We start from the raw sequence: 21810 nt of genomic DNA, 5'->3' as shown, positions 1-21810 counted from the left end.
GACAGTGCACACTATCTGTCTAATGGTGTGCACTGTCTGTCCTCGATTTCCAGCTCGATTCCCGTCGACTCGATTATTTCCGACATGTCTGTTTTGCGTTTCGATGGATCGTTAGGTCGATTTGGCATACTTTACATGCGAATCGACCTAACGATCCATCAAAACGCAAATCGGACATGTCGGAAATAATCGAGTAGACGGGAATCGAGCGGGAAATCGAGTGCGGGAACGCACCGTGTGTATCCACCATAACAACTAACTGCAGTACTGACTACAATACAATAACACAGTAATCCTCCTATTCCCTATACTGTCCTGCTGGCCTGCACAGCACACACAGACACAGACAGGACCTAACTGAGTGAATGAAATCAAACAATTACAAGCTAGCTAGCTAAAAACACAATAGAACAATAGTGTAGTGAAGGTGTTTAGCACTCAAAGCTTTAGGATTATCACTGTATACAGCACTTGCTAAGCCAACAGCACTGGCACAAGTCTGTCAGTGAGCAGCCAGCCAGCCACACAAGTCTCATCATGCCAGCCCTCCTTACTATACAGGGGGGCTGGCCAGGGTTCCCGTCTGTGATTGGGTGCCAGGACTTAGGCTGGGAGGCCTCTGATTGGCTCAATGAGGTCAGGTGGGGCTGGCCAGGGTTCCCCTCTGTGATTGGTTGCTAGGGCTTCTGCTGGGAGCCCTCTGATTGGCTCAATGACATCATCTCCTTACTTTCACTACCCGGACCCGGATATCCGCGGGTACCCGGGTTTTGCGGCCAGTTATCCGCAGATAGCTATCCGGATCTGGGCCCAGGTATCCAGATCCGGATCCCACCCGGATAGCGGAAAAATGGTCGGGTACCCGGGATCCGGATGAGCATCCCTGATTTGGAAGCTTGCAGCAGAAGAAAAACCGGGACTCAATGATTTTATTAGCTATAAGATGTTTCTGTAATTTGTGATAGAGATTAGCTATCCTTTTTGTAATGTTTGATTGATCTAATTTCATGTACAGAATATGGGTATGATAGGGACAGGCCGGAAATTTTTTGCACTATGTATCTTCAAATGACCCTATATAAAATGTTTTCAGTATTTATATAAATATATATATATTTTTTATATAATTTTATTTTTTATATATATATTTTTTTCATTATATATTTTTTGTTAATTCTGCTGCTTTAGCTCTATGGGCCAGTATTTAGATGACAAAATATTGACAGTTTTTTTTTGTTTGTTTTTTTTATATACATATTGAATGTGGAGTGATATACCCACACATGGGCCCATATGCAATTCACTTTTTCCCCTGAGTTTTCTCTTAGGAGATAATTTTTCATCTTCTATTTAAAACAACTTTCCAGCACTTTTCAACTAAAAAATTACCAAAAAGTAATTGAAAAAAGTACTCTCAAAATTATTTTGAGTATTTTCTTGCTTGCTGATGGCTTAAAATGAATTTTATTGACAAATTTAAAAATATCACCTAGGAGAAAACTCAGGTGAAAACGTGAATTGCATATGTGGCCCATGGTATCTGTGCAGTTTGTGTGTATTGGACTGTGGTGACTAATTTGCCTGGATGCCATGGGTGGGTGTTGCTCAAGTTAGATAGAGGTGGGATGTGGGCGTGCCCTATATGGCCTGCTGCAGTTCTATCTGGCTGCACTGCTTAGTGCTAGTACAGATATGGATGCATTGTATTAATACCTAGCGCCGGTACTGTGCGCTATATGCGCCTGCGCCGGTTTTTGACTGGATGCTATGTCTGCGCATCGGGCAGCGTCCATCTATTGGCATATCACTCCCGGAATGTGCTGACACACTTCCGGGTTTTTGGAGCCTCTGCGTTCCAGATGATGTTGGAGCCTGGGCGTACGGGCCAGGACGGCGTGTTGATTCTTCCGCGATTGGCCACGCCTCCCCCACACCCTGTCTTTGCGACTTCTTATTGACCAGAGTAGGCTTTTTATGATCACGAGGGTCACTACTGGATGCTTGCTACTATTCATGGATGTATGAAAGTCCATGCTATCGTTCATGAATACTCACTTTTTATCTTCTGTCAGGTAATTTCACTACTTTACTATTTTAAACACTAATTTTCTATAAGGTTTGGTTTGTGCACATAACTTTGAACACATTGGACCAGTTTATGGGACCAGACTGTGTGTATTTGAGGATTAAGCTACTTACACACCAAGACGTTGCGTTTAGGGGACGTTATGGTCGCATAACGTGCCCCTAACGCAACGCATGGTGGTGTTGAAGTTGGACGTCAGATTGAGCTGCTTTATGGAACTCTCAAAGCAGCCGCTCCAGGTTAGTGATAGGAAGTCCGGATCTTTTTAAGGATTCGGATCATTTGAATCGGATTATTGAAAAGATCCATATCTTTGAACCGAATCATTTGAATCATTTTACTAGGGAAGCAGACTGGATGAAATGACTAGCAGGACAGGACTTTCCCTGCACTGTACATTCTGTTTGTTCCTGTTTCTTCCAGACAGACATCCACTGTGAACCGAATCTTTCATTGTGATGACCTGGATGATTCAACTCACTAAAAAGATCTGGATCAAATGAACGATTCGTTCATGATCCGGAAAAACACTATGAGTCCTACCACGAGTCTCTGCAGTGCAGTGAATATTAATTAGCCATGTGGCTGGCTGCAGAGGAGGAGGGGAGACCTTCTCCTCCAACATTACTGAGCATGTGCAAGCAGTCTAACGCTGTATAACGTACAGCATGTATAACGTACAGCATGCAGCACTTTGTTTAAACGTGCTGCGTTACAATGTAACACAACGTGGGCACTGTGAACAGCACAATTGATTTTACAGTGCTGTGAGTTAGGCTGCGTTACTGGCTGCTGTAACGTGGGACTTTAATGTCCCACTGTGAAACCAGCCTTAGGCTGGCACATAGGGGAAATGATGCTACATAGGGGGTCCTGGTGACCATTTAGGTACGTGGATAACTATATGGATTATGCTGATCCGTATGTGCCCCCCAGGAATATGGATATATCTGTATTTCCTTATCTTTTTTCACTGTGGTGCATTATTAAGTATATTGGATATCTTGTATATCTTTGGGAATATGGTTCTATGGCCACTACTGATTGGAAGATGGTTGGCTATGCCTTGGAGGGTGATATGTTTCCTGCACGGTATTACACTATTTACTGATTAATCACGTATGGCTGCTGATCACGTGATCACTACGATCGCCGTCGGATCGTAGTGATCACTCTGACAGTGGTGGCGGCAGGGGGGAAAAGAAGAGGATCCACTCACCTCCCTGCCGTTCCAGCGACGATCGGCGCCCCCCTCTGCTCTGGCCGGCATCTCTGCTCCGTCTGACGTCAGCGCCGGGTCCCGGCTTGATGACGTCATCAAGCCGCGACCCGATCTGAGCGTCATTTAGAGCGGAGATGCCGGCCGGAGAAGAGGTGGCTTCTGCGGCTCATCGCTGGAGCCTGGAAGGTAAGTGATGGCTGCCAGCTACAAGGCGGACACTTGCCACCATGGGGGGGGGGGACACTGCCCAGCCAGCCACAGAGGGGATCCGGCCGCCTGACCCCCCCAAACGCGCGCACCCCTTCCACTGCAAAATGCCCTGGTCCTTAAAGGGGGTTAGGCGGCCGGTCCCGAAGTGGTTAAGCAGCGTCCCTGTACTGTACACAGACCGGAGCTGTACACGGTAAAGGAGAGTGTGCGGCTACTGCTGGACAAAGTGAGTAAATCCAATTTACTCTAAGTGCCAGGGATTTGGGGAGGGAGGGGAAAGCACCTGACTTCCTATACTGTGGCATCTATACCTGGCTACCTAGACAGCATCAGCTATACCTGGCTACCTATGCTGTGGCATCTATACCTGACTAACTATACAGTGGCATATATACCTGGCGACCTATACTGCGGCATCTATACCTGACTACCTATACAGCATCATCTATACCTGGCTATCTGTACAGCGGCATATATACCTGGCGACCTATACTGCGGCATCTATACCTGGCTACCTAGACAGCATCATCTATACCTGGCTATCTATACTGCAGCATCTATACCTGACTACCTAGACAGCATCATCTATACCTGGCTATCTGTACAGCGGCATATATTCCTGGCGACCTATACTGCGGCATCTATACCTGGCTACCTAGACAGCATCATCTATACCTGGCTACCTGTACAGCGGCATATATACCTGGCGACCTATACTGCGGCATCTACACCTGGCTACCTAGACAGCATCATCTATACCTGGCTATCTGTACTGTGGCATCTATACCTGGCTACCTATACTGCGGCATCTATACCTGGTAATCTATACCGCGACATCTATACCTGGCTACCTATACAGTAGCATCTATACCTGGTGACCTATACTGCAGCATCTATACCTGGCTACTTAGACAGCATCATCTATACCTAGCTACCGAGACAGCATCATCTATACCTCGCTACCTATACAGCGGCATCCATACCCGGCTACCTAAACAGCATCATTTATACCTGGCTAACTATACAGCTGCATCTATACCTGGCTGTCTAGACACCATCATCTTTACCTGGCTTCCTGTACTGCGGCATCTATACCTGGCTACCTATACTACAGCATCTATACCTGGCTACCTATACTACAGCATCTATACCTGGCTACCTAGACAGCATCATCTATACCTGGCTACCTAGACAGCATCATCTATACCTGGCTACCTATACTGCAGCATCTATACCTGGCTACCTATACCGCGGCATCTATACCTGGCTACCTAGACAGCTTCATCTATACCTGGCTACCTATACCGTGGCATCTATACCTGGCTACCTGTACTGCGGCATCTATACCTGGTGACCTATACTGCGGCATCTCTATCTGGTGACCTTTACTGTGGCATCTATACCTGGCAACCTATACCGCGGCATATATACCTGGCTACCTATACTGCGGCATCTATACCTGGTTACCTATACCGCGGCATCTATACCTGGCTACCTATACTGCGGCATCTATACCTGGTGACCTATACTGCGGCATCTCTACCTGGTGACCTATACTGTGGCATCTATACCTGGCAACCTAAACTACGGCATTTATACCTGGCTACCTATACTGGGGGGGGGGGATAAATACTGCATTGCAAATAATGTTTTTGAGCCTGCAGGTGGGAGGTGCAATTTTACACCCTCCACTGGGAGCAATTTAGCCTAGAAACTTCGCTGATTCCAATGCGCACCCTGCATCATGCACATGGGGAAGACTTGATAGGGTCTTATACTCACCATTGCCATGCTGATCCCTTGTCCCCCACGATCGGTGTCGTGTACACCAGGGTCACGCAGTGTCATCAACATCTCGAAGCAAGCACTTTTTTTTTGTTATTGAATTCAATACAATAACCTGTATTGAATTGAATATTTTAAAAAATTGATTACAAAAAAAATGCTTGAAAATTATTTGAAATTAACCATTTATGCCGCCTGGACGTGATCCTCACATCCAGGCGGCTGCTCTGCTGCGGTGCCGCGCTTCGGCACGCTCCCACGCACAATCGCGGGCACGCCCCCGTGCTGCTCCCCGGTAGCCCTGAGATCAATGAAGGGGAACATGGTTCCCCTTCATTGATCTAAGTCCACAGCAGAAAAAAACAACAGTCTCTTATCTGAAGCCGCGGTCTTTTTTTTTTTTTTTTAAACAGTATCCTGTCCTCTTTATGCTTCCTGGGAAGCGAGATGGACAAAAAAACAACAACTCAATATGGCCATCTTGTGGCCAAATGGTAAAACTGCATCTACATACATTTTTCTATGTAATATACACACATTATAACATTTAAAATTAACTGTTTACTTCCCACACCAAAAAATTACCCAAATACAATTTTTAGTTGAAAAAAAAATGACCATTAAAAATAAAAACAAAACAAAAACATAAATAGTTACCTAAGGGTCTGAACTTTTTAAATATGCATGTGATGGAGGTATACTACAAACATTTCTTAAATTATACGCTTGTAGTGATGGACGCAAAACTGAAAAAAAAATGCACCTTTATTTCCAAATAACAAATTGTCGCCTAACATTGTGATAGGGACGAAATTTAAATGCTGTAATAACAGAGACAAATGGGCAAATAAAATACATAGGTTTTAAATTATTAATTTAGCATGTATTATTTTAAAGCTAGAATTGCCGAAAACTGAGAAATAATTCATTTTTTTCTTAATATTCCTGTAAAAATGCATTTGGAAAAAAATAATTCTTAGCAAAATGCACCACCAAAAGAAAGCCTAATTAATGGCAGAAAAAACAAGATATAGATCAATAAATTGTGATAAGTAGTGATAAAGTTATTAGTGAATGAATGGGAGGTGAAAATTACTCTGATGCATAAGGTGAAAAATCCCCGCGGGCTGAAATGGTTAATTGAATCACTTTTTGCATAGAAATCCTTGATACATTGTACTCTACAGAGGTTAACAGATGTTTTTTCTTAGCCAATTTCACCCCTCTGTCACCACTGCACTCCACCCACTCAGCTGTGTCTAATGACTCTGTGATCACTGTGTGCCAATCATAGTGATCACAGTACTTAAAATGGTCTTTCAAGAGAACCTGAAGCATTGAAAAAGGTCAAAAGGTAAATACTTACCTAAGGAAAGGAGCTGTCCCCGGGTATCTGCTGCTGTCTGGTACCCTCCTGTACATCAGACTGCGCTCCTCTCCATACACGGGTGCGGCCAAGCTAAACCAAAGCAAGCGTAGCAGCTCCTGTGCAGTAGCACTGAACCACTTAATGTGCAGTAATGGCCGTACTTGCACAGGTGCAGTATGGCTGCCCTTGTGCCTGAACAAGAGTGTGACCCCGCTGTTCATTCTGACAAGCCTTTCCGGAATTCTTTGTGGAGTTTTTGCTCGGCAACGGGGGAACCAGAGAACAACATGGGAGGCATCTTTAGGATCCAGAGCCTTCCCTCTTTATAGGTAAGTATGTCTTTTTGTACCCAAGGTTTCTTTAAGGGACAAGAGCCTGATGAATCCTGAAAGGTTAGTGTATGATCGGGGTTACTTTGCTAATCACACAGCTTTGAATAACACAGGGGTACTTGATCAGACTCATAATGTAACAAAGCAAACCATCTCACATCTGTAACACTTACCTTGCATTTGTACTGATGCTGGGTTGCTCAGCTTGCTCACGCTTCCTTGCTTGTTCTGCACTTTACAAGTATAATTCCCAGAATCCTCTGGCTGTACCTGTGGCACTTTATACTTATCTGATGAGCTCATGGCCTGCACAGTCTCCCCATTTTTGTAGAACTCAAACAGCAGCTGTGTATTTCCTCTCTGTGAACTAAGAATAGTGTGGCATATAAGGGTCATGTCTGCTCCCTCAATGATGGACTTTGGACGGACTCTAAGTTCTGGTGGAGAAAAAAGTTCTAGAAGAGAATAATCATATCATCAGGTTAGTATGATTTTTATTTAAATCTTAACTTCCTGAAATAAGAAAAAGGGATGCCTTAAAAACGCCCCTGCCACAACTCCAGACATGCCCCTGACACACCCCTAGTCATGCATACTACAAAGAGTTTCTAAGCAGCAAGATGTCGTTTTATAATTCATACCACACTGGTCCTTTCTATCATCATTAGGTTACCTCACTTAAGTACCGACATATAAAACCTACAGTGCTTAATCGCAAATCCGGCCCTGCATGTGAATCAGTTTGCCAAGTTTCAGTACAGATCCCTGCCCTGTTTTGAAGACCAGGTGTCTGTGGTCATATGGACCTTATGAGGAGGGTGAGGGAACATTGGCAGCAGAAGTGGTGGAATGGTGACTGAGCCAGTCAACCACCTCTTATACATTTTGCAAATGCATATCTTTCATCTTCTGCAGAGGCTCATATATATGCCACAGCAACAGGATGACGCACCACCACGACCCCTAGTATCTCTACACTTTGGCCTGCCTCCGCCTGCCATGTTTGATATGGTGAGTGACCGACCAGCCAAGGGGTATTGTAACAAATCTAATCTTTTTGACACACTGACATCACCTATAACACACAGCAGTGCTGTACCTAGGGTATGCTGGTTCTGGTTATCGTCATACTCCCCCCCCCCCCCCAAAAAAAAAACCACACCTTTTTTTCTATGGAGTTTGTATGTTCTCTCCGTGTCTGTGTATATTTCGTATATTTCCTAGGGGCACTTTCCTCCCACAATCCAAAACCATGCTGATCAGTTAATTGGCTTCCCTTTTAATTGACCCTAGATCAGGGGCGTAGCTAGAAATGACTGGGCCCCATACCAAAAAAAAATTATGCCCCCCCCCCCTCCCCCCACGACCTTCCAACCCCACGGACCTCGGACCTCCCACGCAAACATTTTGTGGGGAAATCTGATTTCCCCACAAAATGCAACCAGATTGTCGGCAGATTTCCCTACAATATGCAACCAGATTGTCGGCAGATTTCCCTACAATATGCAACCAGATTGTCGGCAGATTTCCCTACAATATGCAACCAGATTGTCGGCAGATTTCCCTACAATATGCAACCAGATTGTCGGCAGATCTCCCTACAAAATGCAACCAGATTGTCGGCAGATTTCCCAACAAAATGCAACCAGATTGTCGGCAGATTTCCCAACAAAATGCAACCAGATTGTCAGCAGATTTCCCAACAAAATGCAACCAGATTGTCGGCAGATTTCCACACAATATGCAACCAGATTGTCGGCAGATCTCCACACAATATGCAACCAGATTGTCGGCAGATTTCCACACAATATGCAACCAGATTGTCAGCAGATTTCCCCACAAAATGCAACCAGATTGTCGCCAGATTTCACCACAAAATGCAGTATATGTAGTTAGGTCTATAGTGGGCTAACATTAATTACCTGGAGGGAGGGTGGTTGGGCAGGCTGGCACACTATTTGCGGTGCAGGCAATGCACTGGGTAGGCAGTTAGGTAGCTGGGTGGGAAGGTAGGGAGATAGGTAGACGAGTGGGAGGGTAGGCAGATAGGTAGACGGGTGGGCAGTTAGGTAGACGGGTGGGCAGTTAGGTAGCCGGGTGGGAAGTTAGGTAGAAAGGTGGGCAGTTAGGTAGCCGGGTGGGAAGTTAGGTAGAAAGGTGGGTAGTTGGTAGCCGGGTGGGAAGTTAGGTAGAAAGGTGGGCAGTTAGGTAGCCGGGTGGGAAGTTAGGTAGCCGGGTGGCAGGGTGGGCAGTTAGGTAGCCGGGTGGGCAGTTAGGTAGCTGGGTGGCAGGGTAGGCAGATAGGTAGCTGGGTGGCAGGGTAGGCAGTTAGGTAGCTGGGTGGGCAGTTAGGTAGCTGGGTGGCAGGGTAGGCAGATAGGTAGCCAGGTGGGCAGCTAGGTAGCTGGGTGGGCAGTTAGGTAGCCGGGTGGGCAGTTAGGTAGCCAGGTGGGAGGGTGGGCAGTTAGGTAGCCAGGTGGGCAGTTAGGTAGCCGGGTGGGCAGTTAGGTAGCCCTCAGTTAGGTAGCCGGGTGGCAGGGTGGGCAGTTAGGTAGCCAGGTGGGAGGGTGAGCAGTTAGGTAGCTGGGTGGGAGGGTGGGCAGTTAGGTAGCCGGGTGGGAGAGTGGGCAGTTAGGTAGCCTTCAGTTAGGTAGCCCTCAGTTAGGTAGCCGGGTGGGCAGTTAGGTAGTGGGCAGTTAGGTAGCCGGGTGGGAGAGTGGGCAGTTAGGTAGCCGGGCGGGTGGATGGGCAGTTAGGTAGCCGGGCGGGTGGGTGGGCAGTTAGGTAGCCCTCAGTTAGGTAGCTGGGTGGGAGGGTGGGCAGTTAGGTAGTGGGCAGTTAGGTAGCCGGGTGGGGTAGTGGGCAGTTAGGTAGCCAGGCGGGAGGGGAGGTAGCTGCCTCACCTGGGGTCCCCCCTCCTTTTATCAGCGGCGGGAGGTGCGTCATATACAGAAGGCTCCGTCGGAGTAATCAGCCACTAGAGGTTCAGCTGCCTCCGGGCTACGGTGTCCCCACTGTATTGCTGCTCGCAATAAACCAGGAAGTGGTGCGAGCAGCAATACAGTGGGGACACCGTAGCCCGGAGGCAGCTGAACCTCTAGTGGCTGCTTAGCTTACCCCCGCCGGAGCCTTCTGGATATGACTCATCTCCCACCGCTGATAAAAGGAGGGGGGACCCCAGGTGAGGAGGGGGGGGGCACTGAGGTGAGGGAGGGGGGCCCCAAACAAAAAGTAAACAAAAAAAATAATAAACAAAAAAAAATTCCTCTCGGGCAGCTGCGGGCCCCCTGTGACGTAGCGCTGCCGCGGGGCCCCGTAGCAACGCTATGGCGGCTATCCCCATTGCTACGCCACTGCCCTAGATATAACTATGGTGAGCCCTGGAGCGACATTCCACCTGCACCCCACCCGCGGCCGCCGCTTGTCTTATCTTCTGAGGCGATGGTCCCCGGCTGGCCCCCTCTACTCCATCATAGACCTCTATCACAGCAGCGCAACCTGCGGCTGCTGTGAAGAGGAAGGAAGGAGGACAGTGGCTCCCTGTAGCAACGATGTATATTGACTTCACGCTGCCGTGTCAGAGGTCTATTACGGAGGAGAGGGGACTATCATAGATGATGCGGCTGCCAGCTCAGAAGGTAACATGGGCAGCGGCCACGGAGAGGGAGGAAGGGAGGGGGGAGCAGAAACCTGAGATGCTTTTCATCTTAGGTACCCTTTAAGTGTTCTCCCTGCGGCCCCATACAAAGTCTTTGATAGTGTAGTGACTTTCCTGCCCGCCAGCACAGCAATTCTACCAAAGACTCTGCAGAGGCTGCAAGGAGCAAAAGTTAAGATGGGGGAGACACTTGAGGGGCCCTGGGGCGATTGCCCCCTTTGCCTCTATGGAAGCGCCGGCCCTGGGGGTAACTATACTAACTATACTGGGGCAACTATACTATCTATACTGGGGTGACTATACTATCTATACTGGGGCAACTATACTAGCTACCTATACTGGGGCAACTATACTACCTACACTGGTGCAACTATACTACCTATGATGCTGCACCTATACTACCTATACTGGGGGCAACTATACTGCCTATGCTGCAGCAACTATACTACCTATACTGGGGGCAACTATACTACTTACACTGGTGCAACTATACTACCTATACTTAGGGCAACTGTACTACCTATACATGGGTCAAATAAATTGGCTACCTATACTGGGGCAACTATACTACCTACACTGGTGCAACTATACTACCTATGATGCAGCACCTATACTACCTATACTGGGGGCAACTATACTGCCTATGCTGCAGCAACTATACTACCTATACTGGGGGCAACTATACTACTTACACTGGTGCAACTATACTACCTATACTTAGGGCAAGTGTACTACCTATACAGGGGTCAAATAAATTGGCTACCTATACTGGGGGCAACTATACTAGCTACCTATATTGAGACAACTATACCGCCTATCTATACTGGGGGCAACTATACCTGGCTACTCTATACAGGGGGCACCTATACCTGGCTACCTACCTACCTATACTGAGGGTGGAAGTTTTGGTTGCTGTGCAATCATTCCAAATTGGGGGGGAGGGGGGAAGCGCATTCTCACAAGTTTGCCTCAGGCAACAAAATGTCTAGAACCGGTCCTGATTGTGAGCCCCTCTGAGGGACAGTTACTGACAAAACTATATATACCATATATACAGTATATACTCTGTAAAATAGTGAAACTATATATACTCTCTGTAAATCTACAGTTAGGTCCAGTAAAATTTGGGCAGAGAAAACTTTTTTTTTCTAGTTTTGTTCTGTAAATTACAACAATGAACTTCAAATGAAACAACACAGGTGCAGTTGAAGTGCAGACTGTCAGCTTCAACTCAGTGGGGTGAACAAAACAATTGCGAGACAACTAAAGCATTTTTTAACACAATGCCTTCATTTCAGGGGCTCAAATGTAATTGGACAATAGACTCAAAGGCTATTTCATGGGCAGGTGTATGTAAGTCCGTCGTTTATGTCTTTATCAACAAAGCAGATAAAAGGCCTGGAGTTGATTTGAGGTGTGGTGCTTAAAGCAGTTATTAGCCCCCCCCCCCCAAAAAAAAAGCATTACTCACCTTGGACTGTCTCCAGGACCCTTGCTGCCGTCTGTCCCACGCCGACCGCTCCACTCTCTGCCACAGTCCCGGGCTCCCCGCACGCTGCAGAAACCGACCACGGGGTCGGCCTTACTGCGCCTGTGAGAAACTGCCGCTGACAAACATCGTCCGGTGATCCGAGGCGCACTGCGCAGGCACAGTAGTTCTGCACCTGCGCAGCGCACCGCGGACCACGTGGCGATGATTGACAGTTCGTGCAGGCAGTAAGGCCGACCCCGTGGTCTGACGGTTCACGCAGTCGGTCTCTGCACCATGCTGGGAGCCCGGGACGGTGGTGGAGAGTGGAGAGGTTGGCGTGGGACAGTCAGCAGCAAGGGGCTGGAGAAAGCCCAAGGTGAGTAATGCTCATTTTTTTTTTTTGGGCTGATAACTCCTTTAAATATGGAAGATTTTGCTGTGAATAGACAACATGCAGTAAAAGGAACTTTCAATGCAGGTAAGGCTGCTCCTATTCTCTGGAACTCACTACAAGCAGCCAGCAGACTTGCCCCATCTTTAATACCTTTAATCAAGCTCTCAAGACTCACCTTTTCACGTTCGTGTACTGTACCCCCTACATCAGCAACATAATGCGTTCTGTTGGGCACCCTCTCAACAGACGCACCTATTGTCTCTACCCCCACTAAAGATAGCCTGAACATCAGATTTTGGGTTCGTGAACCGCAAACGCGAACTTCTGCAAAAGTTTGAGTTTGCATGAATCGGGCGAACCACCATAGACTTCAATGGGGAGTTGAATTTTAAAACATACAGGGACTATTTCTGGCCACAAAAGTGATGGAAAAGTTGTTTCAAGGGGTCTAACACCTGGAGGGGGGCATGTCAGTGTGGGATACATGCCAAAAGTCCCGGGGAAAACAACGTATTTGACTCAGAGTGGGGTTATAATTCCTAAAGGGCAGAAATCACATAACATTCCTAAATTGGAGGCATTAAGTGCTTGAAAACAACTTGCATGTGTATACATCGATCAGGTAGTGTAAGTAGTGTACTGCTTCACACTGACAGACCAAACTCCCTGTTTAACGCACCGCAAACAGCTGTTTGTGTAGTGATGGCCATGCTATTGCGCACCATGGCGAGAATGCAGGCCATGGCAGTTTTCCAGCCCTCAGCATATGGTCGGGCTGAGGTAGCTCAATGACATAACAACAGTGACTGTCCAGCTGATCGAATTTGGTCTGTCCACAATGAAGCAACGACCTTATTATCTTGGGTGGGCCCCCAACCCACTCATATAGGTCATTGCTTCATTGTGATACACAAGCCCCTTCACCGCGGCAAGATAATGATCATGAAGGAGAATTGACACATGTACATGCCTTTTGTTCTGTTGTTGTTGCAGTCACAGTGCAGCCAGAAAAATTAGGCATGTACACATACCAGAAAAAATATTATTTTTGGTAGCAGCCGCTGCTAGCAGCAGCCTTAAACATTCAGGAATCCACATGGAGCCCTGGACCCTGGTCATGGTGGTGGTGGCGGAGAAGGCAGTCAAGAGGCCTGAAGGCCGACATGCTGTGTGGGGACTTAGTCTTCGGGCAGGCAATCATGTGGCATGCAGGCAGAGATGCCATTTGGGGACTGACTTAGTTTTCGCTTCCATCTGAAAATGGCGCCTGTGAATAATGGCGCACGGTGTTGCCGCTAATCCGTTTGCCGCTTATCGCTATTTAACGTTAAAGCCTTATTGTTATTTAGCGTTAACACACAGAACCCTCTCTGTACCTATCCCTAACCCATAAACCCCCCCCTGGTGGTGCCTAACCCTAACCACCCCCTGGTGGTGTTATAGGGATGGTCGGAAATGCCAATTTCCGATTCCGCGGTAATTCCGCATTCCGCCATTGCCAAATACCGATTCCGCTTTCCGCTACCAATTTCCGCATTCCGATGCGGAATTTCCGCCGGAAATCCCGGAAATTCCGCCCGACTTTAACATCAATTTCCTCAAAAACTATATGGTCTTTTTGAAAACTCTTTTTTTGCATCTTGTTCAGAAGATTCTGTTTAATAAACCCTGAAAATTTGGTGTTTCTAGTACGTACGGGGGCTTTGCTATTAACCGTTAAAGTCGGCGGATTTTTACTGTAATGTAAATGCAGAAAATAGGCAGAAGCAGATTTTCTGCATTTTACATTACAGTAAAAATCCGCCAACTTTAACGGTTAATAGCAAAGCCCCCGTAAGTCCTAGAAACACCAAATTTTCAGGGTTTATTAAACAGAATCTTCTGAACAAGATGCAAAAAAAGTTTTCAAAAAGACCTTATAGTTTTTGAGAAAACGATGTTAAAGTCGGAATTTCCACGTTTTCCGGCGGAAATCCGCCTAACGCACTTGCATTACCGATTTCCGCATTCCGATGCGGAAATGCAATTTCCGATCGGAATTTCGGAAATTGCATTTCCGCGGAATACGAATGAGCATCCCTAGTGGTGTATATTGTACTGTATACCTAACCCTACTCTCACACAGAACCCTCCCTGTACCTATCCCTAACCCTAAGACCCCACTGGTGGTGCCTAACCCTAACCACCCCCCTGGTGGTGCCTAACCCTAAGACCCCCCCCTGGTGGTGCCTAACCCTAAGACCCCCCTGGTGGTGCCTAACCCTAAGACCCCCCCTGGTGGTGCCTAACCCTAAGACCCCCCCCAGTGCCTAACCCTAACCTTGACAGTGTTACACTAAATCCATTCACCGTTTTGCAGTTAAATAACGTCTGCAGTTTGGCTTATGTAGGGCACTTTTTTCTTCTTTTTTCCCTGTGCGCCATTATTATGCAGTACTAACGATAAATAGTGATAAGCGTATCTTTTTAATGCGGTGCCATTTTTATGCATAGGCGCTGTGCGCCATTATTCATTGATCCCTAGTTTTCGGGCAGGCAGTCATGCGGCATGCAGGCAGAGATACCGTGTGGGGACTGATTTAGTCTTCAGGCAAGCAGTAGTCCTCCGGGATCCATGCCTCATTCATTTTAATAAAGGTGAGGTGCTGAACACTTTTTTGACCTAGGCGACTGCTCTTGTTAGTGACAATGCCTCCTGCTGCACTGAAGGTCCTTTCTGACAGGATGCTTGAGGCGGGGCAAGACAGAAAATGGATGGCAAATTGTGAAAGCTCTGGCCACAGGTCAAGCCTGCTCACACAGTAGTCCAGGGGTTCATTGCTGCTTAGAGTGTCTATATCCGCACTTATCCTGCTGGTTGAGGCGTTGTCAGAGGGTGGATTCCGAACGGCTGAGATGAGGTGTTGGACTAAAGAAAGTCTGCATGTCCGACGTCACCATCAGAGAGCGTCCTGTCCTTGCCTGTGTGGACATGGGAGAAGGAGGAGGATTACTGGCACCTTTTTCCTGTGGTGCTGTGACATGACCCTTAAACGCAGTGTAAAGCATACTTGCCAGATTGATGTGCAAGTGCATCCTTTCAGCCTTCTGGTGATTTGGTAAAATCTCTTCCACTTTGTGCTTATACCGAGGGTCTAGTAGCGTTGTCGGGTTTACTTGAAAAGGGCGCCTGGAAAAAAGGGCGCCTGGTGGAGCCCATATAACAACTTCGGCTACAAAGGGCACCTGGTGTAGCACATATATGCCAAATTCAGCTACAAAGGGTGCCTGGTGTAGCCCATATATGTCAAATTCGGCTACAAAGGGCACCTGTTGTTGCCCATATATGCCATATAGTTTTAGTTTATAAAAAGGATGCTGTTATAGGCAAAATTTGTTGGGCTATAAAAGGGCTGTAGATATAGCTGAGAAAATTTATTTGTTACGGACGGTTGCGGGGCCGCAGGCGCGTCCTGTAACCGCCCGTGAAGAAAAGCGATCGCACTCGATTCTCTGCATCGATTGCGCTTCAAATCGATACCATCTGGGTTGAGTGTGTAGGAGCAGCTGAGTTACCAGCAGAGAGGTAGCATCAGCCGAACTGCAGGATGGCTCTTTTGATATGCTAATGAGCCTGGGCCCAGAGAGTCCCTGGCTTCAAGCTGTGCTGATGGCCCATCCATCAGGTATAGACCATGACAGAAGCAATCTAGTTGGGGGAAAAGCCAGACCTCTGGCTCCCTCCCAGCAGGGGAGCTGACACCTAGCTAGGTGCCCCAAACTTCAAAGAGCCTTTGCCTGGGAATGACCTGCCATAAATCCCAGGGGTATGTCATATTCCATAAACTGCTATATGTATCATATTTTCTGTGTTGCCAGGCTGGAAGACCCTCCAAACTAACAGAGCATGTAGGGCCCGGTCTGGCGTTGGTTCTGAGAACATTTCAGAACCTTCTGAGGTAAAGACTGCCCGTTAGGCAGTTCAACAGTGCCCTAATGATACCACAGGGGTCCCACCCCTCATGTTTGGTATCAGGCTGCTGGGTACATCGAGGCAGACCTGAAAATATTAGTAAATCTGCCCTGACCTGTACGGTTCTGTGAGATAGAGCCCATATATGGTTAAGGCATGATTTCTGGTCCCCAGGACAAGGGGAGGACTCATCTCATGTTCTAAGGGGGTGTGTGGGCCCACCCTCACTCCCTCCTACTGAATCAGGGGCATAAGAATGGCAGAGGAGCCAAACTCAGTGTCCTCCACCCTGAAAACATCTTGAACTCATCGGTGCCAGCTTGAGGATATGCTGGCATCCACCTGGTCTGAACTCTGAACTTTGATTGAAACCCAGAACTCTGATTTTTCCCACAAAAAGGACATCTTTCCAGGAACTAAGTATTTTTCTCCCTTCTTTTATTTTTTATACTGGCTATTACTGTTTTAATAATTGTTGATTTTAATAATTGTCTGTACATATTAATTATTTATATTGCGTGAATAAACGACTTTCTCCAAGTCATTCACTGTCCGCTACCCTGCTTATCAGCACACACAGAACTGATCCCAGGTCTCTGAAGATACGCTACTGTTTGTTTGTTGTTGGCTAGACAGAATATCGTGTGTTTAACCGTTTTATTCGCAGGATTAGTCAGTTAGTGGGCTCCACGGTCCCATGGTAACCGCGGTGGTGGCAGTTTACCCTGAACCAGTGGGTGAAGTTGTAATCACCCATATCTCACAGGCTCCCTTCTGGTTTGTCTGCGGCTAATTCTTAGCGGTTCCTGTGCATTGACTGCGACCAGAGTTCGCACGATCTGTGCGCTGGCACCGTTTAGAAGGCCAATTGCGGTCAGCCACCAGGGCTCCTGTGACATTATTACTATGACCTAACTTCTCCCTACTCTCACACAGAACCCTCCCCTGAAGGTGCGTAACCCTAACCCCTCCCTGGTGGTGCCTAACCCTAACCCCTCCCTGGTGGTGCCTAACCCTAAGACAGCCCTTGGTGATTACTATGACCTAACTTCTCCATACTCCCACACAGAACCCTCCCCTAACCCTAACTCCCCCCTGGTGGGGCCTAACCCTAAGACTCCCCTGGTGGAACCTAACCCTAAGACCCCCCAGGTGGTGCCTAACCTTAAGACTCCCCCCAGGTGGTGCCTAACCCTAAGAACCTCCCAGGTGGTGCCTAACCCTAAGAAACCCTGGTGGTGCCTAACCCTAATACTCCTCAGGTGGTGCCCAACCCTAAGACACCACAGGTGGTGCCTAACCCTAAGACCCCCCAGGTGGTGCCTAACCTTAAGACTCCCCAGGTGGTGCCTAACCCTAAGCCCCCCCCCCCCTGTGGTACCTAACCCTAAGGCCCCCCTGGTGGTGCCTAACCCTAAAACTCCCCTGGTGGTGCCTAATCCCCAGAATCAAAAACCTTGTATTCGAAAATCTTGTAGCTGAATAAAAAGTATGGGCTACAAAGGGGCGCCCTTTTGTAGCAGAATCAAAAACCTTGTAGCCGAATAAAAAATATGGGCTACAAAGGAGTGCCCTTCTGTAGCCGAAAAAAATATGGGCTACAAAGGGGCGCCCTACTGTAGCCGAAAACCTTTAAGCCGAAAAAATATGGGCTACAAAGGGGTGCCCACTTGTAGCCTATATCAAAACTCAGGTGCCCTTTTCCCCACCTTTTAGCCCATATTTCCAGAAATAACATTGATGTCTATGGAGGCGCCCTTTTCATACAGGCAGCTCAGGCGCCCTTTTCAACTGATCCCACGTTGCCACCCAGTACAGTTCATTCTCCTTGAGTTTTTTTATACGGGGGTCCTTTAACAGGCTGGACAGCAAGAAAGACCCCATCTGCACAAGGTTGGATGCGGACCTATTAGTCATGTCCTCTTCCTCACTGATGTTAGGTAAGTTCTCCTCCCCCCAGCTACGAACAATAACACGGGTACCCGAAAGGTGAGCAGCACAAGCCCCTGTGACACCTGCTGCATTTGTTCTTCCACCTCCTCCTCAAAGCCACCTTCCTCCTCTGACTCCTCTTCCCCAATGCTGCCGCAGGTGTTGATGACAAATCTGGTTCTGGTGACGGTTCCCACAACTCTTCCTCCTTTTCCTGTTTACGCTCCTCTACAGCTTGATCCACCACACTACGCACGGTACGCTCCAGGAAGAAAGCGTATGTGATCAGGTCACTGATGGCATCTTCACTGTGACCCACCAGGTTTGTCACCTCCTCAAACAGATGCATGAGCCTGCGGGCAATACACATGAGTGTTGTAGCTCTAAAGAAAAAAGTGTGGTAGGTGTGGCACATCCCACACATGAGTGTCCAGTACCTCGGCAAGAAAATCCCCAGCTCCCTAGAGCCTGCCCTAGCACCGTAGCTATACAGATACTAGTTGACGGCTTTATCCTGTTGTAACAGGCGGTCAAACATGAGGAGCATTGAATTCCAGCAAGTCGTGCTATCGCAAATCAAGTGCCTCACTGGCAAGTTCTTTTACTGCTGAATTTCGGAAAAGTGCGCCATGGCCGTGTAGGACCGCCTGAAATGCGCACACACCTTCCTGGACTGCTTCTGGACCTCCTGTAAGTCTGGGAACTTACACATAAATCATTGGATTATAAGATTCAGCACATGTGCCATGCAGGGCACATGCGTCAACCTGCCCAAACTCAAAGCCGATATGAGATTGCAGTTGGTGCGAGGTCAGCCTACTGATCCCCCTGTTTGTTCAGAGTGGCCAGGAGTGCTGGTCTGGTGTGACCCTCGGCTTTGAGGCAAGACATGTCCAAGATGGCGTGACACCATCATAGCTGGCATGCAAAATAGGCCCTGGGGAGCTGGGGGTGTGCAGTTGGAGAGGAGAGTGCAGCAGTAGAGTAGCACTCAGCCGAGGAGGAGGAAGAGAGTTAACAACGATGTAGGAGGAGGAGGAGGAGAAGAAGAGGAGGTGGCAGCAGGCCTGTAGAGATGGCCCAAACTGTTCACCCGGCGGGTAGTTCGCACGAATCTCAGCTGTTCGCGTCCGCGGCTAGCCGAGTTTGGCACGCCTCTGTAGTCCGCCACTGTCTTCCAGAACACTGTATTATACCAGTCCATAGCTTTCAACTGTATTTGTGATTGAACTTACTAAAGCATAGCTCTTTTTGTGGGTGACACTGCATAGGTACAGCCCACAGTTCCCAGCTGGCATTTATACCAGTGTTGCTTGTGAATTTTCGCCAAAGCCATTTTCGCATCGAAAATCCCATTTTTGATTTCGCTGAATTTTCGCGAAAATAAGTACTATTTTCATTTCAAAAGGCGAAATTTCGCCAAATATTTTCGCCTAAAGTCTGTTTTTTTCGCGTTTAATATCTAAGCCCCCTTACAAGCTAGAATCACCAAATTTGCAGGGTATATTAAGGAGATATGTGGGTACAAGAGGAAACACTTTTTTTTTCAAAAATACCTTATTGTTTTTGAGAAAATGGATTTTACAGTTTCAAAGGAAAAAAGTATACATTTAAAAGCAGTAAATGACAGTTACTGTAGCAAACCTAGCGGTAGTGTAAATTAACTAATATCAAAAGAAAGGGCCAAGTGCCATGGGCCAAGTGCAAACTGCCAAGGGCCAAGTGCCAGTGCCAAGGGCAAAGGGCCAAGTGCAAAGGGCCAAGTGCAGGGGCAAAAGGCCAAGTGCAAGGGCAAAGGACCAAGTGCAAGTGCAGGGGCAAAGGGCCAAGTGCAAGTGCAAGGGCAAAGGGCCAAGTGCAAGTGCAAGGGCAAAGAGCCAAGTGCAAGGGCCAAGTGCAAAGGGCCAAGTGCAAAGGGCAAAGTGCACTTTGCAATTGACACTTTGCACTTTGCATTTGACACTTTGCACTTGGCACTTTGCACATTGCATTTGACACTTTGCACTTGGCACTTTGCATTTGGCACTTTGCATTTGACACTTTGCACTTGGCACTTTGCATTTGACACTATGCACTTGGCACTTTGCATTTGACACTATGCACTTGGCACTTGGCCCTTTGCACTTGACAATTTCATTTGATGCATTGCACTTGGCCCCTGGCCCTTTGCACTTGCACTTGGCTCTTGGCACTTGCACTTGGCCCTTTGCACTCGGCCCTTTCTTTTGATATTAGTAAATTTACACTACCACTAGGTTTGCTACAGTAACTGTCATTTACTGCATTTAAATGTATACTTTTTTCCTTAGAAACTTTAAAATCGATTTTCTCAAAAACTATAAGGTCTTTTTGAAAAAAAAAAATCCTCTTGTACCCATATATCTCCTTAATATACCCTAAAATATTTAGGCGAATTTTCGCCTTTCGAAACGAAAATAGTACTTATTTTTGCGAAAATTCGGCGAAAAGAATATTTGCATTTTCACTCATCCGGATCCGGACTTCCTATCACTAACCTGGAGCGGCTGCTTTGAGAGCTGCATAACGCAGCTCAATCTGACGTCCAACTTCAACACCACCATATGTTGCGTTAGGGGCACGTGATGCGACCATAACGTCCCCTAAAACGCAACGTCTTGGTGTGAAAGTAGCCTAACTGTATTTTTTTCCTTTGAAACATTAAAAATCGATTTTCTCAAAAACCATAAAGTCTTTTTGAAATTTTGTTATTTCTACCACTATCCCCCTCCCCATACCCTGAAATTTTGGCATTTCTAGCACATAAGGGGGCTTTGCTATTAACCGTTAAAAGTCAACTGCCGCTTGCCTGGCATTGAAGTCTATAGGGAAACTGCGAACACAATTTTATTTTTTTTAAAAATTGGGTTAGGCGCGGATTTCGAACACCCCCTGTTTGCTGCAAACTATTCTTTGGCAGAAAAGTTCGGCCCATCTCTAATGTCAGACACTAATTCCCTTTAATGCAGTGATTGTGGGCTATAACAGTGACACAGCTACAAACTACAATGCATATGGGGGTGTTGTGTTGCTTTAACACACCACACCACAAAAAAAGCAGCATGACAAATAAGTATAGTAGGGTCAATGTAATTGTCAGTCCTCAAAAGGACTATTGGGGTATCCCTAGTAGAGTTGGGCCGAACGGTTCGCCTGCGAACGAATCTATGCGAACTTCCGTGGTTCGCGTTCGCGTCCCGCAGGCGAACGTTTGCGGAAGTTCGGTTCACCCCATAATGCGCCATGGAGGGTCAACTTTGACCCTCTACATCACAGTCAGCAGGCCCAGTGTAGCCAATTAGGCTACACTAGCCCCTGGAGCCCCACCCCCCTTATATAAGGCAGGCAGCGGCGGCCATTACGGTCACTCGTGTGCCTGCA

The 21810-nt window shown here is 47.3% G+C and overlaps 1 protein-coding gene across 7 annotated transcripts in view; it reads right to left on the bottom strand.

Annotated features, from left to right (window-relative positions):
* LOC137532040 (Fc receptor-like protein 5) overlaps positions 1-21810 on the bottom strand; it is a 353036-nt gene that overhangs the window by 177013 nt on the left and 154213 nt on the right. For all 7 annotated transcript variants that reach the window (XM_068252142.1, XM_068252143.1, XM_068252147.1 and 4 more), the window contains one exon: positions 7178-7459. In XM_068252142.1, the coding sequence (XP_068108243.1) occupies positions 7178-7459 (282 nt within the window). The remainder of the gene's footprint in view (positions 1-7177; positions 7460-21810) is intronic.

Source organism: Hyperolius riggenbachi, chromosome 9 (genome assembly GCF_040937935.1).
Source record: "Hyperolius riggenbachi isolate aHypRig1 chromosome 9, aHypRig1.pri, whole genome shotgun sequence".
In the NCBI taxonomy this organism is placed as follows: Eukaryota; Metazoa; Chordata; class Amphibia; order Anura; family Hyperoliidae; genus Hyperolius; species Hyperolius riggenbachi.
Note: the sequence above shows the minus strand (reverse complement) of the source record. Positions and strands in the feature narration are given on the sequence as shown.